The sequence below is a fragment of the Colletotrichum abscissum genome (genome assembly GCF_030869225.1).
Source record: "Colletotrichum abscissum strain IMI 504890 chromosome Unknown Scaffold_7.1, whole genome shotgun sequence".
Lineage (NCBI taxonomy): Eukaryota > Fungi > Ascomycota > Sordariomycetes > Glomerellales > Glomerellaceae > Colletotrichum > Colletotrichum abscissum.
The window spans coordinates 1015183-1033319 of record NW_026850514.1 but is presented as its reverse complement, the minus strand read 5'-3'; the positions used below and the strand labels follow the sequence as shown (position 1 = coordinate 1033319).

Here is an 18137-nt window from a genome sequence, read left to right as displayed (position 1 = left end):
GTGGCCACTGGCCAGTGCAAGATCTAAGTTGCAGCCGCGCGGGAGTCGTCAAGGGAAGGTGAAAAGATCCTGGTTTGGATCCTCTGGGAGGCGTACCAGTGTGGGGAGGGTACCACTTGCGTGAAAACAGACAAAGAATCGAGCCACCAACGTCAGGCTAGGCTATTGACAGTCTGGTTCATCCCAGGTTAAGCCGCGGCAGATGGATGGCTGAACCGTTGAACATAGTCGTAGACCCCGACTAGTAGGGGGCCAGATTCCGCACCGGCAGGATCCTCCCGCGGCTGTGGGGACAGGGCCCCCCCGAAAAGAGCAAAAACGCGCCTTTCCCGATCGGCTTTCTGGACCGTGACACGATGCCTGGGATGGCATGGCGAAAGATTGGGAGTACCACGGCGCAGATTCCTCACTTGGGCAGGTCTAGCCAGATAGCCGGGATTACAGCTGCATTGCTACATTGGCATGTCGTGGCATGTCACATTAAGATCGTCGGAACAACATTCAGGTTTGTAAGGTCGATTGCTCTTTGCGGAGTGCATCCACAGTCGTGTGTGGTCGATGCGTAGCATTCGATTCCAGGTCAGGAAGAACCCCGGCGCGCTCCGATATCAGACGATTATCCGCGGTATTGCTTCGAGCATCGGTCACACCGGAGGGGGCTCGGCTCAAGGCACGGCGCACCCTTCGGCCGTCGACCGTAAGTAGTCCCGGACTTGGCCTTGGTCCATTGATGTCAGATATCAAGTAAGCCACCCATCGAACAATACCTGCTGGTTCCGCGTAAGACAATACCTATGCCCCTGATCCGATCGATTTAGTAATCGGTAGTCGTTCGACCTGCATTTCAGATTTTTTTCTTCCGAACTCATCGTACTCGGGCAATCCTACCAATAACTATACTTATCTTGGACATTGACGACTTACACGGAGCTGAACCCTTGCGGCCAACATCACTGCATCAACTTCAACCTTTGTCATTCATTCTCGCAACCTCTCTTGACACCACGCGCAAGTAACATTCAGTCAGTAATCATGGGCTCTATTCCTCGCGAGACTCTTGAGACCGAGGTCGATCTGGCCATCATTGGCGGTGAGTATTCCTGCCGACTTACACAGATGAGTAAACAATGAAATCTGACTCAAGGGTGCAGGCGGGCCAACTGGTCTTCTCACCGGCTACCTCGCAGAGCAGCTTGGTGTGAAGGTATGCATTATTGGTAAGTTGGCGAAGATAAGCTCTTCAAGTCAAGCTTCAGTGTTAACACGCAAAACAGACAGCAAGAATGCGCCTCTTGAATTGGGCAGAGCCGATGCACTCAACGCTCGTACCCAACAAGCTCTTGAAGTCGTTGGCATCCTTGACGACCTTATCTCACAAGGCATCACCTGCAATAGTAGGCTCTGAACCACCTTCCTGATTTGATGAGAACGCAAAAGCTGACACAATTTGCAGCGAGCTCAACCTTTGCGGATGGTGAATTCAAGTCGCGCCAAAGCCAATGGTGGACTGGTCTTGAGCACTGCTTCCGCAAGAACTTCCTGATGATTGGCCAGCCCGCTGTCGAGAAGGTCCTTGCAGAGAGACTCAAGACGCCCGTCTGCTTTGGCGAAGTCGTCACTTCTATCTCAGAGGACAAGAACGGCGTGGTGACGACAACAAACAAGGGGCGAGTGATCCGCAGCAAGTATGCGGTGGGAGCCGATGGCGCTCGCTCCACAGTCCGCAACACGCTGGGAATCACCTTCACCGGGACCAAGCCCGAGATGATCTGGGCCGTTTTGGACACTTTCATTGACACGTCGTTCCCCGTCTGCTCCGAGATCATTACGTTTCAGCTAAACGGCCAGAGCCGAGTCTCGTGGATCCCCCGGGAGCGTGGCATGGCCAGATTCTACATCCTGCTTGATGGCGAGATCACGCAGGAGAAGGCCGAGAATTCCATCCGCGAGCACATGGCTCCTCACCGAGTGGACTTCAAGAAGACGGAGTGGTTCAGCACGTTTGATGGTAAGCGGCACCCTGGCACAGCGAGCCGGCGGCATAGCCCGCTCTTGCAACATGCCATCCAAATGCTGTTACATGAAGATAGCTGACACTGCATACAGTCAAGGAGCGTATTGCATCGACATTCGTCTCTCAGAACGGAGGCGGCCGCATTATCTTGGCAGGTGATGCAGCGCACGTTCACTCGGTGAACGGTGGCCAAGGCCTCAACACCGGTATTGCCGACGCGTTTGCGCTATCATGGAGGCTGGCACAAGCCATCACAAACGACAAGCTCAGCCCTGACGCGGCTGATAAGCTGATCAGGAGCTACGACATTGAGCGGCGCACCGTTGCCCAGGGCGTCATCGACGTTGCAGCGAAGCTTGTCAGAGACACAGTTCGAACGGCAAAGGAGTACGTCTCCACAATCGAGAAAAACGCTGGGTACATCACAGGTAAGCTTGTCTTGCATGTTTATTGCGCTGTATTCTCCTAGCTTCCCCCCCCCCCCCCCCCCCCCCCCCCCCCCCCCCCCCCCCCCCTCCGCGGCCCCCCCTCCTCCCTCCTCCCCCTCTTTTTTTTCTTCTCCCCCTCCCGTGCCGCGTCCGTGCGCCCCGCTCAAGACGCGGCCGCGGCCCCCCCCCCCCCCCCCCCCCCCTCCTAAGTCCCCGAGCCGGAGTCCTCTTAGGGCTGCGCTTCTGTTCTCCTAAACTCTGTTTGAGTGTCTGGCCCCCTTCATGGATGGGACATGGAGACCACTGCAGATTCGGGAAGTCCTTCCAGAATCCCTAGACCACCCTACCATGCGACAATCCCTCTACTCCACGTTTCTCCACGCTCCCGAAACCTAGCAGTCTTCAAGCATGCTGCGTAGCGGCAAGAATCTTCGGCTAATCTTCTTTCACCAACTACCTTAGGCATGGGCGTGTCTTACGATGGCACTGGCTCCCCCCTGATCCAAGAGGCCCCCAGCCAGGGCATCTGGACCGCCGGCCGGCGCTGTCCGGATGTCTTCCTGACGCCAGCATCCGGAGAAGAGCCGAAGCGCTTGTATGATCTTGTCGCTGGCAAGTATGGCAAGCATTTGGTGCTGAAGATTGGACGACAGTCGAATGGTCCCGCCTTGGGAGATGGTCTCCAGGATTTGGCCAGACTCTTCACCGTCGCCCCCCACAATGCGGAGACTCCTCGTACGACCGCTGTGAATGAAGATTCTTCATCGCCAGAAACGTCCTTCTCAGCCGAGTGGGCGAAGGACGATGACGACTTCACCGTTGTCGTCAGACCCGACATGTACATTGGCTACGTCGGTCTCGGAGGAGATGGGTGGAAGGATTACCTGTCGTACCTGACTCAGTAACGGGTGTGACAAGCAAGTTTTTTGCGACGATGATGTTTTTGTTTTTAGACAAGATGATGTACCATTACCGGATTTACTGGAGCGAACGCCCAAAACGGGCAAACGAAATTCTTTTTAGAGAGACCCCTGATAGCTCAATTTACGGATAGACAAAAACCCATGTTTAGTATTCACACACCTCTCGCGATGTGCTTGATCATCGTCAGCCAATTGGGATGGGTACGGTGATCTAAACTCCCTTGTTAGCCCCCGTTACGGTGCACATGGAGCTGCCATATGCAGATAATATATCACATCGTGCCCACACATCGTCGCTTTCCTCTGTGCGAATTACGGATACGTTGTCATTTATCGTTCGCCCCCAACGTGACGCTGCGCGTCGATTCAATCGCTTGCTTGTTCAGGGGACTTGTAACCGAAACCGAAGAGCCGAAAAGACCGAGGAAGACCTATCGGCTCTTGATAGCTGATAACGCGAAAGGGCCCAGCATTATTAGGTTGTGCTTCTTCAGCACACAATCTGCAACTTTATTTGGAGTTGCTGCGGCCTTACTGCGACCTGCCACATTGATCTCCAGACAATCGCTGCGGGACCCCATTCCGAGTCCCGACGACCGCCACGTTCCGTCGGCTCGGAACTGGCGCTGCAGAAAGCGCGGAACCGAACCGAAGACAAGCTTGAACCAAGTTGAACCAACATCAGGTTACAGACCAGGAATGTGGGATACTCCGTAGTTTCCCTGAATAAACACGTCATCATCCTGAGACTCCCCCCACGCCGACGGTTTTTCCGGTTGTCATGCAAAAGGCAGATATTTTCATGTTTTCTTCATCCCACCGGTGCGCGCGCCGGCAACTAGGGCGGCAACTAGCGGGATTTTGCGGTTTGTTTCTCAGGGCTCTTAGCTAATAAACTGCTAAGTCAGCGTTGTTGACAATTCAGTCCCCGATTTTCGATCACCGCGCCAAGACGTACATAAGGAGGGCCTCGGCATCTTTTTTATCTATGAAGAGGAGCCTCGGACTGATTTTGTCTGCAGTTCGGCGTTCAGATAGCAGACAACGACGCCAAAAAGCTGATAAGACCCGCTACCAAACGACGGACCATGGCCGAACAGCCCAGAAAGACTCAAAGAAGCATTTTCTCATTCACCGCCCAGTGTAACCTAACCATAATCGCACAAGAATTATCAATCGTCAACTCCACTACTCCGAAGTTTCGACGAGGTTCAAATGCCTCAAAGCCGTTGGCATTCGCAGATTCCAGAAGAGGTCCGAGACGTTGGAGGATTCTCGCAGTGTGACATGATGAAGCCCCCCTCGTTGCGGACACATTTGACTAGGGGAGTCCGCCTCATAAATGCCAAAAATGATGTGTGGCTTGCGAGTTCATCATTGTACGAGTGAAATGTTCAGTAATAGACTACTCTGACACTTTTTGTTTTCCGTCTACCGCAGCCTGCAACGTTGATCCCTATCCGCTCTGGCCGATCCGACTTCCTCATTGGGCCTCGAACCACCATAATCCTCAAGCTTTCTGACTCTTCAGACCGCGTCAAGACTTGTCTGGTCTCCGAGACGTTGGAAGTTTCCCGAACAATAACAGCCAGGGCCACTGTGCCTGACTTACACCTTATTTTACTCGCGGCCCCTCGCCTCAGGTTATTTACATCCCACCTGGAAACGGTAAGGTTACCGCTATACTTTCCCCCAAGTCATCGCAACAACGACATACTTGGAGGTCCATCTGGTCTCTGTAACGTGGCCTGCGACCGCGGGCGGCGCAACCCGAGCTGCGGCGAGGCCCAGGCGGCTTTTTGAGGGGTCCGTGGAGGGCTCCGTCTATTGTACTTAAACAAAATGGAAGGCTAATTTTCCATTGTTGCTCGTTCTTTTGCTCAGGTGGGAGAACTGGATAGATGTCAGAAAGGCCTGCTGAGCAAGCTCTTTACCTATCGTTAATTCATTCATTTCGTCGTCGTCGCTGGATGATCTCTCGCTCTGTTAATCAAGCCGGCCTTGACAACGAATCAGTACGACCAACGCCACAGCCGCAGTCAAGTCCACCAATCGAGGAAAGGACCGCACGACATACCATCCCGGTAGTTGCATCACCGCCGCCTGCAGCGCTAGCAATAACCGCGGTCGATACTACCCAACCTATTCGTATTGAGAGAACCATGGAGTACACATCCGATAAAGAAAAGCCCTACGGGCCGGGCGAAGACCCAATGCAGAAGCTCGATGAAGAGAGCGGTAGCGATGGTATTGATGAGTTCAAGTCACCGCCGCCGTCGCCCACTAAGCCGACGGGGCCCCCGAATGGAGGCTTGAAAGCCTGGATGCAAGTTCTTGGCTCGTTTTTCATTTATTTCAACACGTGGGGTAAGTCATAAGTCGGACCATCCGCCCATACAGTAATTTCAAGTCCTGTGCACTGCCTTTTTGGGGCAAATGAAATCCCGCGGGCTCCCGCATAGCCTGCATCAATTTGGGGATTAAGCCAAGCAATGAGCGCGTTCAGAACTAACAGTATTCCAGGACTTGTTGCCAGTTTCGGTACCTTCCAGGTCTACTATGAGGGTCACCTCCTGAAGGAACACAGCTCTTTCGCTATTTCCACAATTGGCTCGTTGCAAAGTTTCTTGATGGTGTTCCTGGGCCTCTTTGCCGGCCCCATCTTTGATTTGGGATACGCCAAGCAACTTCTCTGGGTGGGAACCACATTGATCGTCACCGGGTCTATCCTCCAGAGTCTCAGCCACAATCTTTGGCAACTCTTGTTAACACAGGGTCTCTGTGTCGGCGTTGGACAGGGAAGTTTAGCTGTGCTGGGAGTTGCTATCTTATCGCCGTGGTTCACGACTAAGCTACCCATGGCAACCGGCATTGCAGCGGCTGGAAGCGGTGTTGGCGGGTAAGTCTTCCCTCACCAAAAATCTCCGGCTCAGAAAGTATCCCGCCGGCTAAGGCTGGCCATCCGTACTAACATCGTGTTCTCATAGCCTGGTATTGCCGATTCTCTTCAGATCGATACAGCCAGAAATTGGCTTCCGCTGGACTGTGCGCACCATGGCGCTGATCGCGCTCACAACCCTTAGCATTTCCATCGTGACCATGGAACCGCCTAAACCTTCAGCTTTCAGAAGACCCTTGATTGACCGCACTGCCTTCAAAGACGCCCCGTATCTACTTTTCGTGGCCGCCTGCTGCCTCGTGTTCCTTGGCATGTACACTCCGTTCGTCTACATTCCGGGATACGCGTTGGCAAGGCATGCTGTCAGCACAGAGATCGACAAGTATCTGCTTGCGATCCTCAACGGCGCATCCATTGTCGGCCGCACCGTGCCAATCTTATTCACCGCTCAACTCGGTCGAATGAACATGCTCATCGTCGCAGTAGCGGCATTATCCATCTCGGCATTCTGTCTCTCGGCAGTCACCCACACTCCTGCGTTGTTGGTGACGGTCATCTTTTACGGAACCAGCAGCGGAGCATTCTTCTCTCTGCAGCCGGCTACATTTTCTCTTCTCACGGAGGACAAGAAGTACATCGGAACCAGACTTGGTATGGCTTATGCCGTGATGTCTGTTGCTCTGTTGCTAGGTTCTCCCGTTGGCGGCGCACTCGTACGCTCTGTAGGCTACATTAGCGCCTGGATCTGGGCAGGAGTGACCCTCGGGCTGGGTAGCATCACAATCGCATGTTCGCGAGGCATGGCAACTAAGTGGGATTGGAAGAAAACGCTTTAGTTGTCCCAAATTTTGCATAATCAGACTGGTCTAATAATATAGAGATGATACCCTGATAGATTTCTGTAGAATAGCTTATCCTAGATGACTCACCGCTTAATGCTTACACGATGTTGATGCCACCGGTCCGGATGTATTTTGCTTCGCCTCATGTGCGATGTCGAGTCTATTTGAGCCAGCTCTTGGCAGATGATCCTTCATCCCGTGGGCTACAATAGTTCTACAGTAGTAATGTAATTATGAAGTAATGAACGCTCTCTGCGCACTCCTGCATGGTCAATAGATTCCCAGGCAGATGCCCAAGTAGTCGGCTTCGACTGAGGCACCATTTCCCACACTCAGTGCAAATTTGGCTCTCCCGTACATAGTGAGACACTGACTAGTAACCATCCCAGCTCGGATGAAAATTGCATACGCGGCACGCATAGAACCAGTCGTGCCAGGAACCATCTGGGGTGACATCTCACGCGTCCAATTAAGCATATTCGAGGCTTTTTCTTTTATGTAAGTAGCGTATCCTCTTGGCACACACTCAGCCTCTTGGCCCCTATTCTCTTAGTCACTTTGTCTCGCTCCATCCACTCGGCATTGTCTACTTCAGCATGGATAAAGTAAACAGAACGGAGCACCCGATGAGTCGGTTTCTCCAGCCAACGCCAAGAAATTGATAGGTGTTCCACACGTAGTTTCCCATGGCAAGCACAAACCTTCCGTATCCTTGGTAGAAAACCATCGGCCCTACTTCAAAAAGGACCCTGAGCTCCACTACGGATTCAGTGGAGATCAGGCAAAAGGGTCAGGGCCCTGGCCAGGATTCGAACCTGGGGCCTCTTCCAGGTGGATGTGTTTAATGACAACCCTAAGGAAGAATCATACCGCTAGACCACCAGGGCGTTGGCAAACTCACGATGGTCGGTAAGTTGCTGGGAGGAGCGGCCGTTGTTTCGTCTCTTCATCCACAGCGAGCATTGCATCAAGGGCTCGACATGTCGTGTTGCTTCATCCAGAGTGCGCACGGACCCTGAAGTGACGGACTAGAACAATGGTGTTGATGTAGCTCTGTTTCTTATGTACATGGGAACAGCAATTACTTGTTCCAGCGGTGCTTGTTGTGGGAAGTGCTGTGAGAAGTAGCAACTCGTGTGGATAGACCAAAGTTCATGGCGCTTTGGAGCCTCATTTCACCCGTGGGAGCATTCGATTATGCCTCAATGCTGTTTCTGGTATCTCAAGCATGCCAAAAGTAAGTACTATGGAGTAGTTGCGAATAATTCTTTGACTAGATAGCTATTATTGTATTCGGGGATCATACGAGACTGTGGACTCGTGGGTGACTTGAATTCGAGCGGCCGTTGACGGCGTGACTCGACCATCGTTTCTATTCGTAAATGCGGCAGACTCAACGCCATTGAAGTCAACTTCATTAGTTGCAGGATATATCCCGCTACAAGCCCCTCGATGCTGATTCGATTCAGATTCGATAATTGTCTCCCGGTCACTGAAAATATCCTTGCGGTACCTCCTTCCGGAACATAGCTCAGCTTCGTCATCGCTACATTTTGCTTTTCCAGAACTCTCTTCTGGAAGATCATCATGCGACTGTAATTCGTACGACTCGGATTGCATGTTGCGTCTTTTTCTATTATTCTCGATGACAGTGGAGTATGGCAATGACTTCTTTCCACTCTTGTCAGCAGATCCGGTGATACGTGAAGAAATGAAGCTTCGCAGATATCGGGCAAAGAAAGGCTTCAGCCCAGGGACCGAGGCGCACACGACGCCGGCATTCGCCTCGAGGAAGGACCAGTTGAATTTTTCGGCTGTATCCCAGCTGTAATCAGCGCTTTTCAGCAGTGGTGGAAGGATGATCGTCCGTTTGATCGCCGATACACAGGTACGAGTAGTTAGGACCGGCAATACTTTGGCAGAATAAGATAGAGATAGAAAAAGGAGGTAAAGGCTCTCACAACGTCTCAGTGGCGAACATAAGAATGACAGAAACCTTCTGTCTTCGAGCCATCTGAAGTGGAATGACAATCTTCAGCGGAAGCAGAAGTATGACGACGTCCATAATGATGTTTGCGATACTGAGGGTCATATAAATAGTCTCTTTGTCGACGCAGTGAGCAGTCTATAGTGCCTCTGCGTCACATGATGCGTAGATTGGACGACAACCGAAGATGCTCAGCAGTTGATAGGCCACAGAATAAGCGATGACAATTCCGATGAGACTTGTGACGATGATTCGAAAGCTTCGATCGGGAGACAACCGTAGGTAGAGGAACAAGAGGGAAAGTTTCGCCAGTACAACACTGAGAGAATACGTCACGGTGGTACATGTGCCGTACTAGTGTCAATTCGAGTCAGCTTTCCGAAGCATGCCTTGCGTAGATATCCACTCAGTAGCTCGTATCTGACTCAAAATAATGATTAGTGGGCAATAGTTAACTTACAATGAGAAACCCGGGGTTATAATCTGCGCAAGTCACCTGCCAGAAATGCGATGCAACGCCTAGATCAATCACTAAGTCGGTGAGAAACAGGACAGGTAGAATAGTAAGGTAGGAATGAATGCGAACTTACTTTTCATTCCTGTAGCCAAGAAGGCAAGGCTCATGACCATTGAAGTGATAATCAAGTCTGTTTTCTAAGTGTTAGTAGTTCTCTCAGATCATCATGATGTAGACGACATCTGCGGCCGTCGCCATGGCGGAAATTTCGAAATGCTGACGCTCTCAGGAACGGTGTTCGAGAGATGATGAACGCAAAAGACCAGCTCGTGCAAGCTGCATTGATATACTGGGTTCCTGAAACTTTTGAAGGATGTCATGTGCGGAACAATCCCAAAGAGTTGTTGGTTATAACATCTGAGATTGATCAGACGTTGAGCCATGTCTTCGTGGTTATCACACTTGGCAATGGGCATCCTTTTTCCAACCACAACTCTCCTCGGAAATGCTTCCTAACGGAGGCTCTCATATTCATCAAATATTTCATGGATCACTTCGTTGGTTCACGTGCAAGGATGTAGCCCACTGCATATGCATGTCTGCCATGCCAGGGGGAGTCTCCAGCAAACAAATTTTTTCGCTGGCGAAGGATTTCGGCCAAGAATATCTTTCGATTTCCCCCAACAACCGAGTCCTTGGGCCACTCAGATCCTTTGTCTTTCGGGAGGTTTTCTCCGTGCGGGCCGCTACGCATGTAAAATATGTGTTCAATTCCAAGTTATCGATGAGTGGCGAACCCGACTTCGCAGTCTGAAGTCGATGTACGAAGACAGGTAATCTTAACATCCGAACATAGGCTTATGTCTATGTGTACTTAATCTATGGACCAACGTCTGTAAGATCACTTCCTGAAAGACTAACATCCTCGGCGTGAAGTACACTGGTAGCATCCGGTGCGCAAAGTGCGGGTAACACTAGGATCTCGAGCCCACTTGGTGTTTCGTTATCTCGCTTGAACGAATCCTACATTGAACATCAGGGCGAAGTGCTTGGATTCCTCAATATCTAGCTGTGCTGGTGTTGCCAACGGTGACGCTCGTCTATAAATCACATATGATCTCTCATTCGTGCACCAAAGTTCGGCCGCAAAATGAGATCTTGGCTCATTGGAGGCGGCCCGCAGGCCGATACGTGGAGCCAAGGCACTAGAAATTAGGATCCCAGCCGCGGAGACGATGGCTTCTTTTCGAAGCTACAAGATGCTTGTCCTATGTGGATATGATACGATCCAATGTGACAAGCTGGGGTTGAAGGACTTATTGGAACCGGGGTTCTCGGTTCACAACCAACGCCGGTTTCGTCTTGAGAAAGTACACATAGGATTGTCGATCCTATGTCTACGTTTGATTGCTCCTGAAAACACGAAATCTCCTTCTTCCTTATCTAGAAGGTTTCTCTAGTATCCGGGTCTAGCTGATTTCTATCTCACCTACCATACTCTCTTTGGCGTATTGCGAACTTCTACATGAAACCATCTCACAATGTCTCAGATGCAAAGTGAGAAAGAGAAGCATCCAGAACTTTTCAAGCCGGATTTGAACATTGACAGGCGGCAATGCAAGCGTGTCGTACCTCTTGAAGTCTTGGCTTTGGGGATGTCCAAGACGGGCACGTCGTGTAAGTAACTTCTAAGCATGTTCAGGCCTTTGGGTTCATCAATCATTCTAACGTGATGCAGCTATGCAACGAGCACTAATAATCCTCGGCTACAACGATGTCTATTATAGATTTACCATGGTCTCAAACATTGGCGAAGTCGAAATGTGGATGGAGGGCATGCACGCGAAGCAGAACCCCAAGTCAGGCCAGCAACCGTTCGGTCGCACAGAATTCGACCAGCTCCTTGGTCACTGCGGAGCCGTTTGCGATATGCCAGCTGACTTCTTCGGTCCCGAGCTGGTGGCGGCATACCCTGATTCCAAAGTGGTCCTTGTCGAGCGCGACATTGCATCCTGGTACAAGAGCTTCGACGAGAGTATCGTCACCGTCGCCTTCAACCCTGTCTGGCGATTTTTATCGTGGCTGCGAGCCAAGTATGTGGCTGAGATTGACGACATCACTTTCACGTGGTTGAAGTACACCTTTGGTGCAGAGACAAGGAAAGAAGTCCTAGAGAAGGCTCACGATGGGTATCGAAACCACTACGCGACTATTCGAAGAGAGACACCCCCTGATCGGTTGCTCAACTTTCACCTAAAAGATGGATGGGAGCCATTGTGTGCCTTCTTGGGAAAGCCTATTCCTGATGTTCCGTTCCCCCATGTCAATGATCATGAGGCATACCACGAGAAGCTTCAGATAATCATCAGGAAAGGGGCGGTTGCATTCGCAAGGAAGGCGTTATGGGTTGTGGTTCCTGGGCTGATAGGTGTAGCGGCGTATTATCTCGGGTCGAGGGAGGGGTTGCTAGCAAGCATCGCAGGAATCAGCAAGTGAACAGTAGGTAATACAAGTAAACTCCAAACCTTCAAATGATTCTGGGAAGATTATAGAGTCCTTTAGCTTTGCCTGCCGATATTCGATGTATGATTGTTACGGCCTGCCTCGTGGGTCTTCATGGGGTCACTCAAGTGAGAGGCTTGTATCATTCTCAGAGTGAAAAAAGAACTGACGGGACAGCAGAATACGGGAAAAGCTGATTGGAACTTTCGAGTCAAACATTGAATGACCCACAGATGAATTGGGTGAGACTGCTTTGAGGCCTTGACTGAAATTTCTCCTCCTGCCTCCTGTGATGCTGCAGCCTGCAACGCTGAAGTAGAGAAACACAATGAAGTCTAACATCAGTAAAGCACTCTCAAATGCCAAACGTGATGGCCCGTAATTAATATCTCAGTTCAAGCTGGCGTTCACTGAAATAGTCTTTTAATATCTTGGCTGACTTGCCTTGATCTGCCGGCAGTTCGCTGTTGCCTTCGACGTCTTCAGTGATTTTCACCCACTTCTTGCCGTCAAGAACGGCAGAACGATCGTTCTTTCTCGTTCACATTAGAATTTTCGCCCACTCATATCAGTTTTTCATTTGCCTCTACTTAAGTTTCGCTCACTTTCTTTCTCATCCTCGCTCTCACTCTGTCTGCCACACCGCTCTCAATTTCATTCCCATTCTTGTACCTGCCTTTGACTTCTCCCGCCTCCTCACTACCTTCCAACATCTGCAACCCATCGACCATAGGCCCTCCCATAAAAGGCTCTTCACTCTCCCGCTGGTCTGCAGATTTCATTCTCATACATCTATCTCATTCCTCTTCTTCCAGAATTCATACTTCTACCCACCCACTCCTCCTCCGTCACACTTCGGCACACCACAGCTTTCACACTCTTGCATATTTACTTGCAAGTTCTCGCCTCTCGTCACAAATCATTCAATACTCATCACACTCTCATCAATACTAACTCATCATGTCTTCCGCCGGCTCTTCCTCCGAGGCTGCTACTGCCCCTAAGTCCGCCCTTACCGAACGCGAGCTCGAGATCCTCAAGCACGCTTGGAGCTCCTTGAAGAGCGCTCCCGAGGTAAGATCTACCCTCACTTTAGAATCTTCGCTATCTACCTCACGCATTGGACAGCGCTAATAACATTTCTATCTTCCAGGTTGACTACGCCAAGCTCGCTGCGGCCTGCGGCATGACCAACCCGCGCTCCGCCTCCAACGCCTGGAGCGTCATCAAGAAGAAACTCTTCTCCGATCTCCCCGCCCAGTCCAGCGACAGCGCCGGCAGCAGCCCCACCAAGCGCAAGACTGCCACTCCTTCCAAGAGAAAGGCCGCTACCGCCGCCGCTGCTACCACTAGCTCTGACGACGCCGACGAGCTCGCCGCTGCCGGTGGCGCCAACCTGAACTCGGACGGCGAGGAGAAGCTCGTCGTCGAGACGCCCGCCAAGAAGAAGCGCGCCACCCCGGCCAAGAAGAAGGCCGCTGCTACTCCCAAGGCCGCCGCCAAGACCACCGAGAGCGACGAGAACGCCGACGAGGAGGCCGAGCCCGAGACGCCTGTCAAGAAGGTTCCCGCCGCCAAGCGCAAGACCCCTGCCAAGACCAAGAAGGCTGCTGTTGCTGCTGCTGCTCCCGAGAAGGTGGCTTCCGAGAACGAGGAGGCTGCTGATGGCGAGGACGCTCCTGCCGCTGATGTCGCCAAGCTTGAGGTCAAGGATGAGGCTGCCAATGGCGACGTCGAGATGTCGGGCGCCGCGAACACTGGCGAGATCTAAAGGATCTTACGGCTATTTCCTTGCCCGGTCGCGGTATCTTGCTCTTCACTTTCGACCCCTTACGATTCTCTTCTACTAGAACTTGGGGTTCCTTCTGGTAATGACAGTTTGGAGACCTTTTTGTAGCTTGGGCTGGCGTTTAGGATGATGCAGAGGTAATAGGAATTGGCATCGGTTGGGTCTAGATCATGGTTTGGTTGAGACGACAAGGTCTCGTGATACCCTCATGGGTTTTCGGATAGCTTGATACACCTGAAGACACAGATCAGTAGTTACATCAAGCATCATGGCACATGCTTTACCCTTGAATTGTTGCACTCGTGATATTGTTCCACCTGCGGTATCATCTCGTAAGCCCTGATGATGCCCATGGTGTGGGCGAGGACCTGGGCATATAGAAAAACACAGCTTGCGACCGCGCTGCTTCATCTACCAAAATCATGTAGCTTTCTGACTCGCGTGACTCCTCAATTGTGTGATGCTTGAAGCCGGAGCTTGACCTGGCGCTTGCATCGTCCCGTCCGCCCTGTGCCAAAGGGATACCAAAGGGATGAGCCACCATCCCTTCACGAACGTTGCGACCGGCATATGAGCCTCAGACAAACCGACGCCTTGCAGAAACTTTTCAACAGTCGTCAATCATAATATCCGACATCAAGAAAAGAGGAAAGAAAAAGAGGCCAAAGCAAACATGTCTCGTCTCGCCCTCATCGCGACCATCATCTCCACCCTCACCAGCGCCGCCTTCGCCGTAGTATGCACCCAAGCCGAAACCTACTGCGGCTCCCGCCTCCTCAAACTCGGTTGGTATCCCTTCATCAAATCTTCCAATCTCTATGGTTAGAATCATTCAAGAAGCCTCTATTCTAACTTCAAGCTTAGACACAAACAACCGTAAGGCGATTGAGGGCGCCCTGACATCGGGCAGGCAGTCCATCGACGACACGCACGTCAATCAGTCCGTCTTCTGGTGCGCGCCGGCAGGCGTCCCCGTGCCGGGCGACTCGGGTCTCCTCTTTGTGACTTACTGCGGTCCCGAGAACGTCTGCCAGGAAGGCGGAGCGCTCGGGGGCGTCGGGGATGCTTGCGCGGCGTCTACGGGTGGTGAGCTTAACCATCGGCGCCATCACCATCACCATTGAACACTTGGGATTTGTTCCTTGACGCGTGATGAGGCAAAGATGAATGTTTCATGTCAACTACAAGCGGGGTGATAAGGAATGTGTTTGAGGGAGAAACTATATGGCTCGGATTTTGTCTATTCACTCTTTGAAGAGGGTAGAAGAACATGGGAAATTATGACAGGCATGGTACATACTCGTGTCACCGCGATCTGTATCCTCTATGAACATACTCGCATCTTCATCTATTCCTTGATATACTTCTTCAACCCACGAAGACGCTCCTTGGCCGTCTCGAGCACCTCGTCCTCCTTGCAGACCGCGAAACGGATGTAATCCGCCGCAATGTGCGCATTCTCATCCGTGTAGAACTCGGTGGGCGGGATAGCGGCGACGCCCACCTCCTGGATGAGGAACCACGCGAGCTTGAAGTCGCGCGGACGGCTGGCGACGTGGGGCGGGAACGGGTAGTCCTCGGGCAGCTTAACCTTGGCCATGTTGACGAGGACGAAGTAGCCGCCCTCGGGCTCCGAGTAGGGCATGCCGAGCTCCTTCCACACCTCATTGAAGCGGTCCATCTTGCCCTTCATGTCCTTGATCGTCTCGTCCCAGAAACCTTCCTTCTCGGCTTGCTCGAAACCTGTCGGACGCGGGGTCAGTCACAATGAGATCCAAGGTTGCTAGGGAAAAGCAACAGGTAGAGAGAGAGGAGGCAACATACCGACAGCGCAAGCTTCTTGCAGAGGCGAGACGGAAGAGTAGCAGATACGAGTATGCGCCGCAGAAACATGCTGGATAAGTTCGGCAGGACCCATAAGCCAGCCCACGCGCCATCCGGTAGCGTAGAAGTTCTTGCCCGCGGAGCCGACGGTGATGGTGAGGCGCTCGACCTCGGGGGAGAGCGTGGCTATTCTCGTGAAGGGGACATAGTACAGGCGGTCGTAGACCTCGTCGGAGAGAATGATAATCTCGTTCTTGACGCAAAGGTCGCCGATCTTCTGGAGCTCGTCCTTGGAGAAGACCTTGCCGACGGGGTTGTCTGTGTCAACATGTCAGTAAAACACGCCCTGTATTTGGAGCTGCAAGGGAAGTGGCGACGAACGTGGTGTGTTGAGGACAATCATCTTGGTCTTTGGTGTGATGGCGCGCTCGAGCTCGTCAAAGTCGATAGTCCAGTTGGCGGCGGATGATGTCGCCGTGGCGCCGTCTGTGGGAGGATGCAGGGGAACGTAGGTGATCTTGCCGCCGGGCATCTCAATGTTGCTGATGTACCTTTCCAAGGAGTCAGCATGCCTGGGACGTATCATGAACAGCACTCGCGGTCTGGCTTACTGGTCGAAGAAGGGCTCAAAGACAATGACCTCATCACCGGGCTCAATAAAGGCCATGAAAGCACTCAGCATGCCTAGTCACCAGTCAGTCCATACTCTAAGATCATATCACTCCTCTCCAGGCCTTCTCATCTCACCCTCGTTTGCGCCAGTAGTGATGGTGACCTCGGTCTCGGGGTCCAGCTTGCGGCCCCAGTGAGGAGAGTAGGCGTCCGCAATGGCCTTCTTGAGTCTTGGGCGACCCTTGGTAGGGCTGTACTGGTTGCACTCGACGCGATCCAGCGCTTGCTTGGCGGCGTTGAGAATGAAGTCGGGAGGGTTGTAGCCAAAGAACCCCTGTCCCATGTTCACGATGGGCTGCTTGGGTGAAGCGGCAGCGGCCTCGTTGATGATGGACCTAGTCTCACGGTTAGCATCTTGCACTCAATTGCTCATCATCGACCAACAGAGATTTGTCAGAAGTAGCGCTGGCGCATACTTTTCTGTCTCTCACGACGACCGGGATCTCAATACACACCAGACATCCTGTCGCCGGCCGGCGACGCGGGCCGCGGGCTTGAGCTTGCTGCTGAGAGACATTGCGGTGGACTGGAAACCTCGTCTGGCGGTACTGGTGCTGATGATGCGCGACCGGAAGAGAGGGAGGACGAGGGAGGTCATGAAGAGGGCAATGGGATGAGAAGAGGAGTCGGAGCGGCACGGCGAAGAGGGTTGTGAGTCGGCCTCCTCGATTAACCTATCCGTAGTACTCCAGAACGAAGCTCCGAAAATTGGAAGACGCTGATTTGCTTCACGGCAGCTCGAGACCCATTTCCCGTCTGGAGCGTTTGAATGGCGTAATCGGCCGTCCCGATGTTCGGTGCTGCAGTCCACGCCCTGTGGCGGGGTGAGCCGGCCAAATGCGCTTTTTGGCGGGGTAAATATTTCTTATGTAATCTGACTGAGCCGAGCCGGGGATTCTCCGGTGCAGTTGGAGTTTTACCCCGCGATCCTTGGTCACTCAATTACCCCCAACTCCTTCATTGTCGTAGCAGGAAACCCACAGACTCCAATGATACATTGAGTTTACGAGAGACTTTAGGCAGCGCAATTCAACATCTATATGCTGGATGGCAATGGGGCTCTCCTGACTTAGATCACTCGTGCTTTGTTGTACGAAACCTCGAATCCGTAGCGGAATGCTTCCCGCCGATTGCAACATAGGTACCTGAGGCAGGGTACATTGCTACAAGATATTCGGGCCCTGGATCCGAACTTCTGATGTCAGCCTCCTACCGCAGCTGCAGATACCATAGCATTGGATGGTTTACAACTCAGAAGCCCCTTTTGGTGCTATATTCCTAAATTTAAATGCCTTCACTGGACATGTTGGCTTGCATGGATCAGTCATGACACGAGGCTAGTACTTGAGCTGATACTAGTTCGGGAGCCAGGTGCCTCGAAATCCTCTAGAACTGGCGGTTTTATCAATTCAAAGTCGTACCAACGTATCGGAGATCATGAAATCCCACTGCAAATGAGTTTAAGACAGGAATGGCAGTGTAATACAAGAGTTCAGTCGTGCTTGAATAACAGCTGACGCCAGCATCAACAAAATCCTCTTCGTGGTCGGCTTGTATAACACCATGTGTGGCTATGTGCTCTTCAGTCCGTCCGAATCAGATGTCTTACAAGGCGCCGTTTAACACAATGCTGTCTATTTTTACAGCGCTAATGTCGCTTTGCTACCTCCACGGTCCATCTATCTCCCTCGCCGGCATCTTCATGACTATAAGCAGACGACGCTAGCTCCTCCCCCTACCTACTCAACTCCCTATGCATATACTCTTAATCACACTTATAACCTCGTAATTCTTTTCATA

At 52.0% G+C, this 18137-nt stretch overlaps 7 protein-coding genes across 7 annotated transcripts; 5 read left to right on the top strand and 2 right to left on the bottom strand.

The window, feature by feature from the left end:
• Nucleotides 1-1032: 1032 nt before the first annotated feature.
• On the top strand, nucleotides 1033-3347 carry CABS01_03855 (FAD monooxygenase; the record flags this gene model as incomplete). The annotated part of the gene is made up of 6 exons (XM_060537227.1): nucleotides 1033-1090; nucleotides 1152-1217; nucleotides 1275-1394; nucleotides 1454-2008; nucleotides 2107-2442; nucleotides 2905-3347. 6 exons carry the CDS (start codon nucleotides 1033-1035, stop codon nucleotides 3345-3347), a joined length of 1578 nt encoding a protein of 525 aa, XP_060391485.1.
• Nucleotides 3348-5266: 1919 nt separating this feature from the next.
• Nucleotides 5267-7100, top strand: CABS01_03854 (major facilitator superfamily transporter; the record flags this gene model as incomplete). Its single annotated transcript, XM_060537226.1, has 3 exons — nucleotides 5267-5732; nucleotides 5889-6264; nucleotides 6353-7100. The coding sequence occupies 3 exons, from the start codon at nucleotides 5267-5269 to the stop codon at nucleotides 7098-7100; spliced, it is 1590 nt and encodes a 529-aa protein (XP_060391484.1).
• A 1290-nt stretch (nucleotides 7101-8390) lies between these two features.
• On the bottom strand, nucleotides 8391-9198 carry CABS01_03853 (uncharacterized protein; the record flags this gene model as incomplete). The annotated part of the gene is made up of 2 exons (XM_060537225.1): nucleotides 8391-8739; nucleotides 9068-9198. The coding sequence occupies 2 exons, from the start codon at nucleotides 9196-9198 to the stop codon at nucleotides 8391-8393; spliced, it is 480 nt and encodes a 159-aa protein (XP_060391483.1).
• A 1893-nt stretch (nucleotides 9199-11091) lies between these two features.
• On the top strand, nucleotides 11092-12046 carry CABS01_03852 (uncharacterized protein; the record flags this gene model as incomplete). Its single annotated transcript, XM_060537224.1, has 2 exons — nucleotides 11092-11227; nucleotides 11289-12046. 2 exons carry the CDS (start codon nucleotides 11092-11094, stop codon nucleotides 12044-12046), a joined length of 894 nt encoding a protein of 297 aa, XP_060391482.1.
• A 966-nt stretch (nucleotides 12047-13012) lies between these two features.
• Nucleotides 13013-13823, top strand: CABS01_03851 (uncharacterized protein; the record flags this gene model as incomplete). The annotated part of the gene is made up of 2 exons (XM_060537223.1): nucleotides 13013-13126; nucleotides 13206-13823. 2 exons carry the CDS (start codon nucleotides 13013-13015, stop codon nucleotides 13821-13823), a joined length of 732 nt encoding a protein of 243 aa, XP_060391481.1.
• A 691-nt stretch (nucleotides 13824-14514) lies between these two features.
• Nucleotides 14515-14965, top strand: CABS01_03850 (uncharacterized protein; the record flags this gene model as incomplete). Its single annotated transcript, XM_060537222.1, has 2 exons — nucleotides 14515-14626; nucleotides 14706-14965. The coding sequence occupies 2 exons, from the start codon at nucleotides 14515-14517 to the stop codon at nucleotides 14963-14965; spliced, it is 372 nt and encodes a 123-aa protein (XP_060391480.1).
• Nucleotides 14966-15189: 224 nt separating this feature from the next.
• Nucleotides 15190-16935, bottom strand: CABS01_03849 (aminotransferase class I and II; the record flags this gene model as incomplete). The annotated part of the gene is made up of 6 exons (XM_060537221.1): nucleotides 15190-15584; nucleotides 15666-15983; nucleotides 16047-16216; nucleotides 16277-16349; nucleotides 16413-16672; nucleotides 16793-16935. The coding sequence occupies 6 exons, from the start codon at nucleotides 16933-16935 to the stop codon at nucleotides 15190-15192; spliced, it is 1359 nt and encodes a 452-aa protein (XP_060391479.1).
• Nucleotides 16936-18137: the final 1202 nt, after the last annotated feature.